The 19,664-nt window shown below is 47.3% G+C and overlaps 1 protein-coding gene across 3 annotated transcripts in view; it reads right to left on the reverse strand.

Annotated features, from left to right (window-relative positions):
- The window catches only part of Kcng2 (potassium voltage-gated channel modifier subfamily G member 2), a 74,257-nt gene that overhangs the window by 12,960 nt on the left and 41,633 nt on the right, over positions 1–19,664 (reverse strand). For all 3 annotated transcript variants that reach the window (XM_036204224.1, XM_036204222.1, XM_036204223.1), the window contains exon 3: positions 13,115–13,812. In XM_036204224.1, coding sequence (XP_036060117.1) covers positions 13,115–13,777 — 663 coding nt within the window. In that variant the 5' untranslated portion in view covers positions 13,778–13,812. The remainder of the gene's footprint in view (positions 1–13,114; positions 13,813–19,664) is intronic.

The following is a 19,664-nucleotide window of genomic DNA, read 5'->3' on the forward strand; positions in this document are numbered from 1 at the left end:
CTCCTGCTCATCTCATTTCCTCATTCTCTACTCACAGCTAGTTGAGCACATGCATTTCTCTAGGTCCTTAAGGATGTTCTGGAAGGTTCCGAGAATATTCCCTGGGCTTGTGGCTGACGGTGTCATGCGTATGTACCAATTTGGGGAACCACTTCACCCATCTAAGCACACAAGATGCTCCTACACTCCCTGGCTCTTTCTCTGCCTCACGCAGCCTCATGTTGAACACAGAGCCTTTCTTGCTAAGGATATTCCTAGTCACTTCATGTTTTTATTGTAATACTGACTAGAACAGTTTTCTCATTATTATTTTTTTTTTTGCTACTGATATGCAAAGAAGTGACTGATTTTTTTCTGTTTCTTTTTAAACTATCACCTTGACAAATTCACTTGGTTTGAATGCACTTTTAGCTACTTGTATTTGCAACAAAATCCATGCAAATGGTCGCCATAGCCTGTGAGGAGGAAGCCTCTGGCCATCGTCAACAGGTGCATCTTTGGAATGCAATCACAGACCCAGGAATCAGAAACCAAAAAGAAACAGGTAAAACACTTCCTGCTCAGAACCTGCCCCAAAGTGATGACCTAGAGGCAGTAACTTTGCCAATGTATGGTCAAAGCTTATGCTGGATCACATAAGCAACCAAAATCTCAAGAGTAAAGAGTAACATTGACATTTAGTCATCCATATTCTATTATACCATGTTAAAATGAAGAATTTATTTATGCAGTCTATTAGGACTGATTAGAAACATTTTAGGAAATGTACCTCTGAGGCTTAATGAATTTGCTTCTCGTCTTGGTTGCTCAGCCTACTGGCCAACAATTATGGGCAGAATGCCTCTTTCAGCCTCTAGTGGGAGGCAGAAGCACACACCACTTATCTCTCAGACTCTCTCCACATTACTTAGTGCAGATTCAACAGATATCCACTGAGGGTCAGGTTCACGGGGGACCCAAGGCAAGCAAGATCGGGAGCTTCTTAGGCAGGATTTTAAATGGGAGGGCACCAGCAGCCAGGGCCGAGTTGGCCCTCACATGGTTTAAAAAGGCCAGACAAAGCTCTTTCTTGGGTGTTCACTGAGCTCAGTCAGTCTAGGATTGCCAAGGAGTGCCCAGCAGGAGGAGGATGCTGGACCAGTTGAGCTTCATGCTGAGGTAGGGGTCTAAGTGACAGAAGAAGGAGGTAGGGAGGGCTTCTCCTTAGCAAGCTGAGCCTCAGAGACACACATGTGGTTGACAGGAAAGCACCACAGTGTGCACGTAGGATCAAGAACCAACAAGCAACCACCTAAGGACAGTTGGCAAAGAAGAGATGTCAATTGTCAGAGGAATAATTAGCGGATATAGATGGAAAAACAGGCCTCTCGCCTAGTGATCAAGGAGATTTAAACAGCTATGAAATAGTGTTTGAGACAGGCAGGTAAATCTGGAGAAGGAGTCCTTTACTGGTTTAGCCTGGCAATCTGGAAGGACATACAGATGAATGGACCCAAGATCATTGATCTGATCTCTGAGGAGCAGCCTGTAGAGCCGCTACAAGGCCCAGTCACAGGCATCGACACACCGCATGATGAAATTCCTCAAAGTCATCTGTGTAGTGGATAGCCATCCCAGCATTGGCTTGGAAGTTCCAACCCCCATTGAGGCTTCGGTAATGGTCATGCCCACAAGGTGGGGCGGAGGAGGCGGAGACCCAGGATCGAGAGGAGAGGTCTCTCCCTCTTGGTTCTGGGACGCTGGACGCTGGAGGGAGACCGAGCAGAGTTCTCCAGAGAACACCGCCTGACTGCGTGATACCTTTGCCAGACCCTGCAACCTATCCCTTCATTTGTAAGTTACCCCACAAAATAAACCTCCCTTTTAACTACGTGGAGTGACCTTAATAATTTCACCAATACATCTGTGGACAAGAATGATCACCCTGGGGTCAGTCAGAGCAGTGAAGAGTCAGGGAAAAGCAGACACAAGGGAACACTTAACATCGCATCCCTTGATGCTATGCAGAGAGGCAGGGGTATGCAGAGAGGGCTCTAGTCATGGTGCTGTGAGACAAGCTGGGGGTGGGCCACCATCCTGGCAGAAAAAGGAAGTTATGAGGAGGAAGGTGGCTAAGAGAAGCCCGTCAGCCTCTCAGTTAAATCTCCTTCTGTTCTGGGAACTGTGAATGGGTCTGCACTTTGCAACTGTCTATAAAAACAAATTCTCATTTGCAATAGTAATAATAATAATAATAATAATAATAATAATAATAATAAACACTTGGAGGTCTGCACCTTCTTTAGGCTACAGGGAGGATGCACAGAGACCCCTGGCTGGTGAACAGAGACGAGTTAGGTATCAGGACCTGAGATTCGACTTCTTCCTCCAAGCTCTGTAGACACTGAGCTGGTAACAAACGTTCCCATAGAGGTGGCATGCTTGTTTTTCAAGATGTCCAAGTCCATGTTCAAGTGAGAGGTGGGGTGTGTGTGTGTGTGTGTGTGTGTGTGTGTGTGTGTGTGTGTGATATAACTCCCAGGTTAGGAAGATATACTTTCCAGAGTGGATTTCTATGAAGGACAGGCTTCCCCTAACAGACAGGGAGCCCAGAGGACGAAGGTTCTCCTGGGTCTTTGCCGCAGAGTTCCACTTCAAACCACAATAGAGCTTTCTGTGGTGCCTCACGGGGAACAATTTTGGTTAAATGGCATAAGCTGGCCATGGCTAACTTGATGAATTTTGACAACTTTCCCTTTATGCTACACTTCAATATTTCAAGCTTTGCTGGAGTCAAAAAATCATCTCAATTCCAACTTCTCAAATATGTTCTCCTAAACTGGGTGGTGCCTGTTGAATTTATGCTTGGGTGAACTGAGTTCCCTTAAAATACAGCTTATCTGTCAAAATAATTCAATCCTATTTAGGGAAACGCTGGGAGGCAAAGAAATCAAACACACTTGGAAAAAATCATCCATTTCCTCTCGGTTCCAGTGAGTCCTTAGTCTCAGCTGCATGCACTGGCCAATGCAGAGGACAGTGGGGAGAAATAACCCCTGTATACCGAGATGGTTTACAAAAAATGAGGCATTGGGGCAGAACTGCTGGTCTTCATGTGCTGAGCACGTCACCAGTGGAGGCAGAGGGTTTTCCTGGTCTGCCATTCTCATCCAGCTTTGCGGTGTCTGCAGACCAACAGCCCTTACTTGTTATCAGAACCTTCTGGAGTCAGATGGGGGTGGGGTGGGGGTGGTGCCCATTTCATGGGGCTGGGGCCCACCTGTACCACACAGAGCCTCTCTTACAGTGCTGCTATGGCCCTTTGAGGTATGTTTGTATTCCTGTGGGCAAAAGGATAACGAGCCCCCTAATTCTCATGAATCATTGACTCTCACCTCTTTGAAGAATCTGGATTTGATGGATGGAGAATTTGAGGTCCTAGAGGAGAAATAAATGTTTAACGGTCCTACAACAGTCAGAACAGGCATTCAGGGGCTGAAGAGGTGGCTTGGTGGTTAAGAGAATTTGATGGTTTTCTAGAAGACCCCAGTTGTGGCGGTATTGTGTTCCCCAAAATATTGTGCACCCTAATAAACTTACCTGGGGTCAGAGACAGAACAGCCACAATATTAAACATAGAAGATAGGCAGTGGTTGCACATGCCTTTAATCCTAGCATTCCAGAGGCAGAAATCTGTCTGGATCTCTGTGAGTTCAAGGCCACATTGGAAACAGCCAGGCGTGGTGACACATGCCTTTAATCCCAGGGAGTGATGGCAAAAACAGAAAGATAGATAAGGCGTGAAGACCAGAAACTAGAAGCATTCAGCTGATTAAGCTTTTAGGCTTTGAGCAATGGTCCATTTGGATGAGAACTCAGAGGCTTCCAGTCTGAGGAAACAGGATCAGCTGAGGAATTGGCAAGCTGAGGTGGCTGTGGCTTGTTCTGCTTCTCTGATCTTCCAGCATTCACCTCAATACCTGGCCTCAGGTTTGATTTTATTAATAAGAACTTTTAAGATTCCTGCTACATCCAGTTCAGTCCCTAGCATCCATATCAGGTAGCTCATAACTGTCTGTAACTCCAGCTCCAGGTGAGCCAATATCTCTGGCTTCCACATGCAGTCTCTCTCTGTCTCTCTGCCTCTGTCTCCTCTGTCTCTCTCTCACATACACACAGACTGGAAATTAATATAAGAAAAAAAAAAGAATAGGCATTTAGTGTAAGGATTTAACCTGTATCCAATTTTGACTCCTAGGAGGACAGAAGAGAGACGAGAGTCCTTGGGTGGATATTGGAGGACAGAGGTTTGCTCTTGCAGCTTCTCCTAGGCATTTAGATACATCTTTAACACCATTTTTTCAAACTAAGGAAAAATCCAAAACACAAATCTAGATTTTTTTTTCTCTGCTAAATTTGTGAAGGAATCTGGGAAAAACAAATGCCCCCACTTTATCTTTAACCAGTGTCCAGCAGACTGTCCAGGCAGGCCCTGCTGTTCCCACTCTAGAAGCACCCACAGGGCCTCCCATGGAAATGGGCAGCAGTCTTGGTCATGGGCTCCCACACCAACTCTGAGCAGAGGGGTTGGCCATAACAGAGAAGGAGGCTGCACTGGACAGGCCCAAAGCCACACACCATGCTTACTCCACAGTCCTAGCAATCTGAAGAACAATCACCACATTTTCCAGAAGAGAAATGCAAACAGACCTGCTCAGACCCCTGACTGCAGCTCAACCCTTTGCTGACTCACTAGTGCACTGCAGAGGTCTTGCTACCCCACATGAGATCCAGCTGCTTGACTCTAGCCTCGCTCAAAGGCATCTGCCCTACATTCTTCTGCCCTTGTTGAGGGAAAAGGATAGCCTTACAGCCTCTTGAGGAACGTAGGAACAACACTAGTGCACAGGAGGCCAGGGGGTAATTGCCTTCACCAGGCAGCAATGAACCCAGGGAAAGGAAGCCTCAGTTGCTCTTTGCTAAGAGAAAAGAGATAGCCTGGCCAGGAGCCTTTACCATTGCTGGCAATGACAGACTACTACCCTGCACCTCTCTGCTTGGGCACCTGCCCTCAGAAATGTTACCAGGTCTTGTCAGCTTCAGAACCACAGGAGCCTGGGAGGTTAGAGGGTAGAGACTGGGCCTTACCTGAGGTCATGCGGTCCAGTCTAGATGCTGGGACAATGGAAGGAGCCTTGGCGTTAGGACTCCAGAATATGGCTCTGTGTCACGTGCAACAGGGCCATTTTCCTACCAGTGTGGACAGAAGGCCAGCGCTGAAGCTCCCCTGGAGATGAGCCTCCTCCAACCTTAGGCTCCATATCCCATGAAACCAGAGGTTCCCTGTAGCTAGAGTTTTTCTCTCTGGGTCTCTACAAGCCCCAGCAGTCCTGTAGCCCATTTATAAAATAAACATACAGATGCTTATATTATTTAAACTGCTCGGCCATTAGCTCAGGCCTACCATCTTTTTGAAAAAAAAAAAAAAAAGAAAAGAAAAGGGGAAGTGCTGTGGATATCTCTTTGTGTAAATAAAATGCTGATTGGCCAGTAGACAGGCAGTAAGTATAGGTGGGACAAGCAGAGAAGAGAATTCTGGGAACAGGAAGGCAGAGACACTGCCAGCCGCCACCATGAGTACCAACATGTAAGATACTGGTAAGCCACGAGCCATGTGGCAAGGTATAGATTTATAGAAATGGGTTAATTTAAGATATAAGAACAGCTAGCAAGGAGCCTGAGCCTTTATGTCAAACAGTTTAAATAATGTAAGTGTCTGTGTGTTTATTTTATAAGTGGGCTACAGGCTGCCGGGGCTTTTGGCGGGACCCGGAGAGAAAACTCCAGCTACAGTTCCCAGACACATCCAGAGGTAAGGACAATGAATGCACACATGTCTGAGTCAGAGCTGGACATGCACGTTGTCATCTGGCAAGGCTCTCGTGGGTACCAGTGAGTGGAGAACCTCCAGCTAGAGACACCAGGGTGGGCATGGGCCAAAGGCCAGAGCTCATGTGATGGGGAACATTGTGTGTACTGGACGGACTCTGGGGTGGCTGGGGGTTGGTCAAACGTAACTCCAGATGTGCCTGTATAAAATGTGGCAAGAACAGATGTTCCTCCCCTGCAACTGGCCTTGCCCCGTCATATGGAAGTATGAATGTCACAGAAGATCTCTCTTCTGGGTGATACAGAGTCCTACATGGCTGTGGGGCCAGGACTCCAGCCTCTTCTGCTCTAAGCCTTGCCAAGTCCCTCTGGGTCCCTTACAGAAGCTGCAGGTCTAGGAGAGCTCAGCCTGAGACTGTAGGCACTGAGTCCTTACAGGGGAACCCTGTGAGCACATCCTTTCACTTGCATCTCTGGGGAATCCTGATTAACTGGCCCAGCGACCGCTAAGCCCTCACTCTGCCAGAAGGTGGCAGAGCTTTGTGTTTGCTGGAGTCTGTCTGTGCAGCAGAAACTTTGGTCACCAGCTTTCCAGGCTGCTGCAGAAAATAACCCCAGTGAATTCAAAGCTGAGATCCCAGGCATGAAATCCATAGCTCATTACACTAGCCTTAATTTCCTCACGTGACCAACAGGAAACACTGACTGGCACAGTCACACAGCCCAGTGCAAAAGGAAACGATGGATTTTGAAAAGCACCCCGCACCCCACGTTTGAGCCTTCGACAGTGACAGGCTGTTCTGAGGCAGACTGGCAAGCACAGCCCGTCCCCGCTGTGCGCCAGGGCCCAGGCAAGCGCTCAGCTCTGTCTCCAGGCAACACAGCAGCCACCACCGCATAGAAGGAACTTTGCAGTTATCTGTTGGCATAAAATTGTCTGTGCATCATCTCTCCACACATTTGAATCACTCGAAACAGATACTGAAACATACCCTCCCAGCCCAAAACCTGACCTCTGCTGTGCATTTCCTACCAACAAGGGCACCTTCAACCCCAGAGAAGAGCACATTTCCACTGTTACCTCTTGGCTCTGTGGATAGAGTTCTTAGATGGCATCTACTTCCAAATGATTCCATAGTAATCAGAGCCTCCAGTCACAGTCAGGGACTATGTTGGTTATAGGTTCTTTTAGGACCGCTGTCCTGGGGATCCCTAAGAACTCTGATGTTATATAGCTATTTCCTCCCAAATGAAACATTTTCTCCTAGAGTAGGGAGGCAGGCTAATAAGATTCAGGAAGTAGTTTATTTACAAGGTTGAAGAAGCTCCTGAAATTTACAGGACTCAGTAAATTCCTTCCCAAAGTTATATAAGATTAGTGATTGCTCAAGCTACCTATAAAATTTCCCCTTTATTTTTATTTTATGTATATGGGTGCTTTGCTTGCAATGTATGTGTGTGTACATGCATATAGTGTCTTCAGAGGCCAGAAGAAGGTCTCCTGGAATGAGAGTTAGAGATGGTTGTGATCTGTCATGTGAGTGCTGGGAACTGGAGCTCAGAACCTCTGGAAGAGCAGCTAGTGCTCTTAACTGCTGAATCGTTTCTCTGGCTCCCAAAGTTGTCTGTAATCTAAGCAGAGAGCACCAGGGATGCAGTTTTCATGAGTCCTTACCCCTGCTGGGTGAGCTTTTCAGTGGCCTACTGGTCACTCATGTTCCTGTAAATAAACATAACACACCCGGTTCACTAAGGTAGACCCGAGTAGTCATTTTTTGGGGGGGTGTCTATCTGAACAGATGTTTGTTCATGTTCCCCCGGAAAAGGTACATAATACCTGAGCACACACATTAACATTGGCCTACAACATGTGGAATGTCAAGGAGCTGTCTCCCTCACCCTAACCTAGTGAAGGCTACAGACTCATTGGAAGCTTTATGAAGATATTAGCTGTGGTGGGGGCTCCTGTCTCCTCTGCAGGTCTCCCACAGAAGGCGGAGGACAAGAGCTTGGAGAGACACGGTACTAAACCCAATCTCCGTCTACAAACCTACTCCAGGCCCTGCCTCTGAGTCCTTCCAACTCCCTTCAGTACCTGGTGCTAAGACCCTGATGACTCACCCCAGGGCCACAATTTAGTATGCAAAGTATGGGAAATCTGCACATTACCATGAGATGTCCACCCGGGGATTTGGGAAAATATATGATGGCATATTTTATGCAATGTAGTTTTTGAGAGTCAAAGAATTCAGAGCAGCTATTGTGGCCATACATTTTCAAGTTATTGGCTGCTAACTCTGTTCCCATGGCATGAGAATTCTGTAGGTTTAGAAATGAACTTTTTCTTCTTTAAAAGACACAGCTACTGTGTGAATGATCTCCCAGGGACTCCCTTGAGGACACAGACTCCTGGGACTGAAGGCTGGGTCCCAGGTGCAACAGAGACATAGTGTCACAGCACAGCCCCCCCCCCCCCAAAGAAAAGACTGGTGGGGTTTCTACTTAGTGTGTGGTTATGAGCACAACACAAGAAGTATGAAAAAGAACTGTATCCTGTGAGAACAGTGCTTTACAACCAACAGCTTTGAGGAGCTGAAAGCTTGTGGTCAGGTAGAGGATGTGATTCTAACGGAAAGGCTATATGCAAACACATGTATCCTTCCAGTCCCCACAGCAAGCACAGCTTCTCCTGGCCACCACTGCAAAATCATGTCACATAGCCTTTTTCTGGGTGCCAGAACTGAGTCAACAGGTGTTTGTTGAACTCTAAGGCCGGTAGGCAAGCCAACCTGGACAGAGTACATGGCAGAACCCGAAACACTGGAGGACAAGGCGGCAGGCTGACCTTGAATGTAATTTTGCTTGGTTACCAAGAAACTGTCTGAGAATATTTCACCCCATGTGGCAAAAGGAAGTTGCAGTATGACAAGATTACAGGCCCTGAGAAGGGATGCTGATCTGGTTACTCAGGTGCGCCTGACAAGATTCTAGGGTTTGTGCACACAGAAGGCTGGGTCAATAAGAGAAGATACATGGAAGTGGTGGTCACAGTGATGCACCTTGGTAATGAAGGAGCAAGAAGGCATGGTATGAAGCTAAGAGACAAGGGATAGATCCAACAGGCTCAGGAAGAGGTCAACCCTGCTCCACATTGGCTTCACGGATTATGAATTTCTACTTGTCAGAGCTGTGCCCCACAGTAAGGCAGGCAATTGTGGTTTCTGTTTCAGTGGCTTAGGGAACAAGTGTACTGATTCCTGACAGAGCTCCCAGCCAGTGTAATCTGTGGTGCCCAATCAATCTTATTTAACCCACTCTCCCTACTAACCAGGCCTGGTACTATTAGCCTTATTGTAAACACTTTAGACTTGGGAGTTCTGAGCCCTCACTAAGGTCTCATTGGCAGCTCCATCCACTTACTGCTGACCCCTTAGACCTCTGCACCTAGGTAGGATGGAGCAGGAGGGTAAGAGACCAAGGGCCAGCTATGGCCCCACAAACTCCCTAGGGCACAGCCAACATACCAGACCTGCTTTTTTTTTTTTTTGGAGCTGAGGATTGAACCCAGGGCCTTGCACTTGCTAGGCAAGTGCTCTACCACTGAGCTAAATCCCCAACCTAAGACCTGCTTCTTAATGGGAAAGGGCAGGAGAGTTAAGCTTTAGGGGAGGTCTGGCAACCATGCACATTATTGACCCAAGGATAACTCATCATGTACAGGTGGGGTCATCATGACAACTGCCTTGGTGGAAACTCCTGTGCTGGGTTCTGGAGGCTATGGAGTCCTGGTCAGTTTGAATGTGGGCCCCAACTCTAACTCACACAAAGGTAACCTCATGGCCCTGGACAAGACTGACCTCATGTTCTGTGTCTGTCTGTAGACCTCCAGCAGCACCCACCAGGACAAAAGGCCAGCAATGCAGGTAAATTCACTGTGTTGTACATAGCTCCCATGCCATCCAGCCTTATCTCTATCTTCTCATACTGAGATTGTGATCCCAGCAGCCCCCAGAACCCACCACTACAGACTCCATCCTCATGATATTACCACTCCACACATGGGATGCAGGGTAATAGATGTTTGTTTTTGCAGCATCCCTCCCTCCCTCCTTTCCTCCCTACTCCTCTCTTCCCTTCCTCCTTTCTCTTTTCTTGGCAGTGCTATGGACTTAACCTAGCACCCTGAATACACTAGGCAAGTGTTCTACCACCGAGCTACGTTCTCATCCCTGGTTTTCATGACATTCTTCTTTCACTGAGTGTAACATCCTCATGTTCTATCCACTTGGTGACTGGTGACAGAATTTCTGTTGTTCTTAAGAAGGCAGAGAGTTCTGGAGATGGGTGTGTAAAAGCCACACCTGTGAATGTGTGCAGCATCATGGCTGCATGCTAGCATGTGGCAAGTTTTATGTATGTTATACTAAAAATGAAGCAGCTGATGGGATATAAGGCCTTTTCCTCCCGAGAGATGGCCAGTTATGTGGCCCCTAATGCATGCAGGGCACAGACATTTCCTAAGTGCTCCACGCTGATTCCCACCTCTGGTCATTGCACACTAGAGACCCCAGAGGACCCTTCTGTGCAGCTTCTGGATCAAGGTCTCCTAAGGTGTGTCACAGGACGTGGTGTAGGGTAGGAACTAAGGCTTCTCATTGCCCAGACCACACAAGTCTGAGAATGCACTGTGTATCCAGAACCCCCTCACAGGTAGGCCTGACACAATGTTTCAAAACTGCTTTTCGTAGGAACTAATGTTTCAGTAGCCACCACCACAAGTGCTGGCCAGAGAGTGAGATTCACGCTCATGGTGTCCCAGTATGCATCAGAGCCACAGGTTAGATAACTTACTCTAATCCCATTCAAGCCATGGTTTTCCTAGAGGGCAGCTATTTGGATATGTTGAGCAGAGAGCAATTTTCCAGACGAGATATTGACATTTCATGGTTTGCTCACATCCCAGGCAGTAGAGAGAAGGGATTTACCAAGCAGGCTCCAGTTGGACCACTGGAAGCTCTGTGGGTCCATTTTGTCACTAACATGCCGGAGAGCAGATGTCCTTCAGACAGAGTCAATAGAACTGTCTTTACACAGCTCTCTGTGCCAACGGCTTTCCCAAGAGACCGTGTGAGTGGTCCACACTGTGAATAACCTTGGCAGGATGCCTCTCTCCCAATAGGGGTCACCGCTTTTTAATTGTAACTTGTAGAATATTATTTTGACTATGTAAAGATGTGTTATATTTGTTTGCACTGCAGAATACTACTTTAACTGTGTAAAGGTGTGTTACTTTTTTTAATGATCTATTTGTTTAATGATGTAAGGATGCGTGCTTAATTCTGTAAAGATGTGTTGCATCTGTCCCACCTGGCCTGCCTAAGGTACCCAATTGGTCTAATAAAAAGCTGAACGGCCCATAGCTAGGCAGGAGAAAGGATAGGCAGGGTTGGCAGGTAGAGAGAATAAATAGGAGGAGAAATCTAGGCTCAAAAAGAGAAGGAAGAAGGAGGAGAGGGAGAAGGAGGAGAGAATGAGAGACATGCCCAGGACAAGAAGCCAGGCCGCCACCAGCCAGCTAGACAGGAGAGGCAGTGAAAGTAAGATATACAGAAGGAAAGAAAAGTAAAAAACCCTGAGCCAAGGGTAGATAAAGAGAAACAGGTTAATTTCAGTTAAAAGACTTAGCCAGAAACATGCCTAAGCTAAGCTGAGCATTCAAAACTAATAACAAGTCTCTGTGTCATGATTTGGGAGCTAGTTGGTGGCCAGAAAGAAAAATCCTGGTACAGAAACTGAATTATGAAGATGGTGCTTAGAAGTGTACTGATGGGGGGCAGGGAGATGAGTAATATAGGGAGTTACTGCTATGTAAAAAAATCCAACACTGTGAGTATCTCTTCCCCCACCCCACCTCCATTGCGTAAACTAGGCAAATGCTTTACCACTGAGCCAAACTTCACACCTCAAGGATCATCTTAGAAGCAGAACCAGAAACTCATAACCATTTAACATGACCCAAGGTGGCTCCAGCTTGGGACATCCAATAATGAAGCAAGCCAAATGAATTTCCTTAAGTTTACGTTTAAGTTTAATATGCAGCCAGGGCTGCCATGCTCTTGGTCAGTTTGGTTTCTCAGAAAAAGTTATCCCATTAGGTGAGCACATGGCCAGGAATACTACAGGACTCCCAGGAGTGGCCTGAGAGCTCTGTCCAAGAAAGGGGGTGTCAGCGAGTGGAAGCTGGGAGTGTCTGCTGAGGGGGACAGAAGGTGTCTGGGGAAGGGGCTGGGAGGACTTGGATAGCACTCAGGTAGATTCAAATGCAGAATGTTCTCTTCTGCAGGAATCCCAACATCCCCAAACAGACCCCAGTCTGCTACATAATGTCTTTTCCCATTGTTTCCAGAACTTTCCATGATGACCAATGTGCACAAATGCTATTAAGTTGGTTTGTTTTGTTTATCTCCTCCGGCCTGTGATGAGAACTGGCTAACTACAAGTAACAGATCTATCCACATTTCTTGTGCTGGCACTCTAGGATTGGTGGACAAGACACAGAGAAAAGGAAAAGAAACAGATCGTTCAACAAGATCAGAGTCCTCATTTCTCCATAAAGGCCCTCTAACCCTGGGGTATCCAAATGTGTAGCTCTCCAGACCAGTGGTTCTCAACATGTGGGGCACAACCCCTTGGGGGAAGTCGAACAACCCTTTCACAGGGTCGCACATCAGATTCATAATAGTAGCAAAATTACAGTTATGAAATAGGAATGAAAAATATGGTGTCACCACGACATGAGGAACTGTATTAAAGGGTCGCCAGCATCAGGAAGGTTGAGAACCGCTGCTCTAGACTCTTCAGATACTAGGTATTTTTTAGCTGTAACTTGTCCAGACTTTGAAGGTACCGCTTGCTGAACTGCTGGAGACGCAGAGAAGGCCCCAGGATAAAAAGCTGTGGGTCCTTGTCCTGAAACTGAATGTAGTTTGGAGTCCCATACATCAGCTCATTGGACCTTCCCTTCTGACCACTCACCTGTCATGGGGGGGGGAGGGGCTATGGAGCCTGTAGCTCTAACCAGGGCGGGGGTGGGGGGTGCATAGTGGACAACCAGGACTAGTAATCGGCATGCACCCTCTGAATCTCTACATCCCACCTGGGTGCCAGATGTGGTCTTTTGTCCACACCTCCACGACCCTGGCTCCCCCTCTGCCTTGCCCTTGCCCTGAAGCCCATGCCCACCTACCCGTTCCTCTTCTGCTCGTATATCAGGCATGGTGCTCAGGCACAGGCCGACGGCTGTGACGGCCACAAAGGCCACGGAGACATAGGCGAAGAGCTTGCCTGCCAGCCCGGAGTGCGGGTTCTCCACCATATCGCGCAGGCACCGTCGGCCGCGCTCCAGCCGTCCGGTACCCAGGGCTCGTACTGGGCTCCCCTGCGGCCCGCGACCCGGTGGCCCGGCGCATGCCTCCGCGGCCTCTTCCTCGCGGCGTCGCAGGCGACGCAGGCAGCAGCGCTCCAGCCGCGCCTCGTCGATGCCCCAGTAGGCCAGCTCGTCGCGGAAGGCCAGGGCGCACGGGCCCCGCAGCAGCCTCAGCTTGCCGGCGCGCAGCAGCGCCACGATGGCGCGGAAAGCGCACGGGCTGCGGTCGAAGAAGAACTCGTCGCGGCTCACGTCGTAGTCGTCACACACGCGCAGCAGCTCGTCGTGACCGCGGCAGGCTCGCAGGCGTTCGAGGCGTGCCAGGGGACAGCGGGCCAGCGCGGCCCAGGCCAGCCGCACCCGGCAACCCCCGACGTTGATAATGACGTGCCGCGCCCGGGCCGCTCGACCGCCTCGGCTTCCCCGGCCTGTACTGCCATGCTCCAGGCCGGGAGCCTCCGGGTGCCCTGGGAGCCGGGCCATGGCCCCATATGCCGGCTGCGCTCAGGAGTCCGGGCCTGCAAGAGGAATCCGGGTGTTAGGACTGCGGGCGGCAGGATCCAGGGTTCCTGGGGACCAGGAGCTTCCTATCCCAGGTCCATCTCTAACTCTGGCACACTTGCAGGCTCCACCTTGTCCAGACTTGAGATTCCCCCAAACTTTCCAGAGGATGCTGTAAAGTGGATACGTTACCTTACCTTACTTCATCTTCTAGAGAGCAGGAACATATAAAAATTTCTCAGGCAAGGAGAGGTCGTGGGTGGAAATGGTTTAAGAAACCCTAGACTCGAACAGAGTTTGTAATATGTATCTGGTAACAAAGTTTTTACAAACCCAAGTCTGGTCTGCCCTGAGCTGGTCAGTATTAAAAAGCAAGCATCGACCCCTCCCTTCAACAAAGAAGGAAAATAGAGGGGGTGGAAGGTTTGTCATAAATTAGAAACAGACTTATGAAATTCCAGCAAACGCACCGTGTGTACACTGCTCTGGACCGGATTTAAAGGAACCAATTATAAAAAAGACGTTTAAAGCCAAATGAGAAACACTGAGCACAACGTAGGAAGGAAACGAAAATGTAAAGATATGATAATTGGATATGAAAAACCAGGACAGTTTTTCTTAGAGGCCCTGCCTGCACATTCACAGACGCGAAGGGGTCTAGGACACCGGTGGTCCCAGAGGAAACTGACCACATCTCACAGCGGTTTGCATCGCAACGGCCTCGCTATGTGTTATGCATCTTTGGTATCTCCATGTGCTCCACTCAGAGGTCCCGCTCAGCTTGGAACACAGCTTCCAGGTAATTTTGCTGCACAGCTGGGGTCGAGAACCACAGATCAATCAAGAGAGATGGAAACCCACAGCACTTGATTTTTCAACCAGCCTTGATTTCTAAGTCAGAGAACAGTTCGGTATCCACAGAAATTCTTCAGATGGTCAGTGAGCCTTCTAGGTTTCTATGCCAACTGTTTGGCATACACATTTTTTTTTTTTTTTCCTGCACTGGGCTCACTTTTCCTAGAGGATTCTATATAAAAGGGGTGGGGATGGGTACCATTACTAACATTCAGGACTTGGGCTGCATGGGGGATTCTACTCTTTTTCCCAGAGAGCTTCTCACCCTCTCCAATTTTCTGTTTTCAGCCTTCTTTGCTTCCTGGAATGGAGAGGCCAGAGGTTCAGCAGAGACATTAGGTAACAGCAGCAGGAGTATGGATGACAGGCAGGCAAGTCCCAGCTGGTTTGGGTTGGAGCAACCTGCCATTGAGGACACCTCAGATGTCTATTGGGAGACACCCCCAATGTCCTCATAATGACAGACAGGCAGACAGACAAATGATAACTGTCAGCATACATCCTAGGAAAGAATTTTCTTAGCCCTAACCATAGCATCCTATGTGACAAATACACGGCACAATGGTGCACTCCAAAATCCACCCTTGGGGTAATGAAAAACAGGTAAAAACTTTCCTAGCCAACTTTTGTGGAACTTTGGGACCAACCAAAAACTGTCAGTGACCCATGAGGATCTTAAGGGAAAGCAACTGAATCTTAATAACAATGACCCTTTGCAGCAACTGGACTTACCCTGTGTCTATCCTACTTCATTTCAGGGAACTCACCCCACATTCACCCCTGAGCTCAAGGAACTCACCCCACATCCACCCCTGTATTCAAGGAACTCACCCCACATTTACCCTCTGATGTCAGCCTGGGGGACTCACCCCACATCTACCCTCTGGTCTCAGCTCAGAGGACAAGAGTCCATTTGGTGCATGTCCATCCCATGCTTCCAGCTCAATGGTGTCCTTGAAAAGCACAACCTGTACTACTGATATCAGTGCTCGTACTGGAAGAACATACCTCACCAGGGGTCACCATTCCCTTAAGCTCCTTCCAAGCTCTGACCCAAAGGCTTTGCTGTTATCTCCCACACCAGAAATCTGCCTGGTGTCAATACAGCCAGCTTAAGACAGTGTCAAACCCATTCATAGGAGGATATTTTAGCTGTGATTGCCTGAGGCAATAGATTGCAATTGGAACAAGCCAGAGCTTTGGAGACAGGCTGGACATGAGGTGCTTGGGGAATAAGCAATTGGAAAATGCTTTGGGATTCAGGATGTCACACATATGCCTGGGCTGTGTGTTTACTCAGTAAATATCAAAGAAGCCTCCAGTGCTTCCGGGGCTGACCTTTAGGCACGGAAGCAGGTAAGCGGAAGAATTGTCCAGGCAGCCTGGCTGAGTGCTGGCAAGGCCCCAGCTACACAGCCCATCTGCCAAAGCTGGATTTGCTTTTCTCTCTGTGAATCTCATGGAACAGAGACATTATGGCCAAGTATGACAAGGCAAGGCATATAGACTTTACAAAATCGATGCTTTAAATTATGGACTGTGCAAACAAACACCAGTGACTATGATGAATCATTGAGTGGGGATCTGATTTCCAGAACTGCTGCTTACGCTATTCAAAAGGTCCAGTTTTCAACAGCAACAATTACAAAGAATATGAAGATTAACGAAGAATGGCTGTCACACAGGAAGAGAACAAGTAAAATGAACCATCCCTCAGGAAACCTGTAATCAGCTTCATCAGATAAGATTAAATAAACTGAATTAAATATATTCAAGACATAGCCTAGGGTAATGATGCATGCCTATAATTCCAGCATTTGCAAAACTGAGTTTGAGCTATAACTTTGAGGCTAGTCTGGGCTACAAGGTAAGTTCCAGGTCCTCTTGAGCAACAGTGTGAGATCCTGTCTCAAAAACAAAAACAAATGAAAACAAACAAACAAACAAAAACCAACAATCGAAGAAGTTAAAGGAAGCCATGCCTGAAGACCCAAAGGATTATAAGAATGTCTTTCCCAGCAGTCCCAAGGGGACAAAAATTACAAAAGGAAGCAGGAGAATACTGGAGCTGAAAGCACAGTAATAAGATCAAAGGTTGTAGAACTGAGCAGACCTCAGACAGTGTCACAGTGTTGTGGGATATTTGTCCACTAGGTGAAGATACATGGCTGTGACTGGTTTAATAAAGAGCTGAATGGCCAATAGCTAGGCAAGAGGTATAGAATGGGCAGAGAGAGAGAGGAAGTAGGAGATGAATTGAGGTGTGTAAGAGGACATCTAGATGGGGATTGAGTGGGAAACACAAAATGAGAGATAAAAGCCACATTGTAGAATGTAGATAAATAAAAATATACATTAAGTTCTAGGAGCTAGTGGGACAAGCCCAAGCTAAGGCTGAGCTTTCATAATTAATAAGTCTCCATGTCATTATTTGTGAGCTGGTGGCCCAAAGAAAAGTCCCAATTACATCACAGGATGAAAACTAGTCCCGTGAGAGCATCCCCTTAAGAGGCACAGAGGGGAATTGAAGAGTGGGAAGCAGGCTGCCTCCAGGAAGCCAACTGCCTTGGGTAAGAGGCATCCCAAAAGGAGAGGAAAGAGGGAAAAGGTGAAGAGAATGCTTGAGAAAACAATGCTTAAAACAAACAAACAAACAAACAAACAAACAAACAAACCCTGGTCAGGCATGCTGGCGCACACCTTTAATCCCAGCACTTGGGAGGCAGAGGCAGGCAGATCTCTGTGAGTTCGAGGCCAGCCTGGTTTACAAAGCAAGTTCCAGGACAGCCAGGGCTGTTACACAGAGAAACCATGTCTCAAAAAACCAAAATAAATAAAAAATAAGCAAAAATCCCCAAATCTGAGAGTTGGTTTTCTTATAGGATGCGGACCCCTGAGAGGCTACCCATGATCCAGTAGATGGTCCTACAACCATGTTCATACAGGCAGTACAAAGTGGACATGTTGGGTTAAAAAAAAATAGAACACATGAAGGAGGTGGGCAAGTGGTGGTTGGGATAGAGGAGGAACAGGAGGGAGGGGATGGGGGGTAGAGATGACCAAAACAAATTACATGCTTATGAAATTCTCAAACTATAAAAATATCCCTGCATCAAGCAACTCCAAGACAGATAGATCCAGAGATCCATAGTGGCCCAGCTCACATGAACTATCTAGAGATAGGATATAAGAGTGTTTTGAAAGAAGTGAGGGAGGTCACTTGTTATCCATCCAAAGGGATCTTCATTAGGGCCAGCTGTCAGGGCTCTACCAGAGGCCTTGAGGCCATCAGGTGCAGGGATGGCACATGTCACACAGAGATGCCACCTTCTTTAGTTATGACCAAACAGGAGGTGTGGAAAAAGCTCCGTGTACAAGCAACACCATGACAGTTGCAAAGCACTGTTAGTGTATTTTAAAAACACTGACCTGCGCCGAGTGGTGTTGGCACACACCTTAATTCCCAGCACTTGGGAGGCAGAGCCAGGCAGATCTCTGTGAGTTCAAGGCTAGCCTGGTCTACAAAGCAAGTTCCAGGAAAGGTGCAAAACTACACAGAGAAACCCTGTCTCGAAAAACCAAAAAACAAACAAACAAACAAACAAACAAACAAACAAAAACCAAAAAACAAAAAAACCCCACTGACCTGCATACTTCAAAATGATTAAAATAGTAAGTATAATTCTATGTAATTTTATGTCACACAGAATTTATTTGGAAGGCATGCAAAGTTAGGAGCTCTGGGTGAAATCCAGTACTGTGCATGTGTATTTGCACATAAGACTGAGGGCCTGAGTTCATTCCCCAGCATTCATGTAAGAAGCCAGAGGTACAGTGATGAGTGCAGGTCTGAGAAGGCAGAGACAGGTTGGTCTTTGGGGCTCTCTGGAGCCAGCCTAGATGAATTGGTGAGCCCTAGGGAAGAGTAAGAGTAACATTAAGAGACCCTGTCTCAAAAACCAGGATGGACAGCTCTTGAAGAATGACATGTGGTTGATAAGTAAAGCTGCACTGGCCTACGGCAGGGCAGGATAAGGAGAGGCAGTGCATTCCAACTGGAGAGAGATGAGAAGGAAGAGGAGTGGGGAGACGCTATGAGTTGCTACCAGGAGAAGCGAGATGGGAAAGTACCGGTAAGCCACGAAGCCATGTGGCAATGCACAGATTAATAGAAATGAGCTGAGTTGAGTTGTAAGAGCTAGCGAGTGAGAAGCCTGTGCCATTAGGCCATACAGTTTGTAAGTAATACAAGCGTCCGTGTGTTTACTTGGGTCCAAGTGGCTGCGGGACCGGGTGGGACACAGAAAAACTTTTGATTACACCTGGGGTTAACCTCTGTCCTCCGCACATATGTATACATAGTGCAATGCACAAAACCACATACACTTAAACACCAAACAGATGGTAAAAACAAATGTCAGTGAAGATGTAGAATGTCACACATGGTGGGGAACAATAGCACTGTTTTCCCACAGCAAACAGTGGGCAGTGTCCCCAAGACTAGGCAGAGTCACCTCATCACATGACCCAGTGATCACCTCCTACATGAGTTCCCAACAGAAACAAAAACATACATCAAAATGAAAAGGTGTATATACATGCTTATAGCAGTGTTCAAAATAGCCAAAGAATGAATATAACCCAAATTCCATCAACTGCTGAATACATAAAGAGAAGCTGGCATGTCCACACAAGGAAATATGGAAACAAAAGCCATGAAGTACTACTACCACACGGACAAAACCTGAACACATGATGCCACATTAAAAGGTCATATAGAATGAACCCACTGATATGAAGTGGATAACTTCATTCACAGAGACAGAAAGGTAATGGCTGCCCAGTGTGGAGGGGTAATGGACAAAAGCATTTAGTAGGGTTCCTGCTGGTACAACCTGACAATGACCTGAAACCACACAGTGGTGACGATTCCGCAACAATGTTAATTTATTTTTGAAAATCCACCAAATTATATACTTTAAAATGATTAAAATGGTAAGTACAATGCTATGTG

This window comes from Onychomys torridus, chromosome 13 (genome assembly GCF_903995425.1).
Source record: "Onychomys torridus chromosome 13, mOncTor1.1, whole genome shotgun sequence".
NCBI classification, from domain to species: Eukaryota; Metazoa; Chordata; class Mammalia; order Rodentia; family Cricetidae; genus Onychomys; species Onychomys torridus.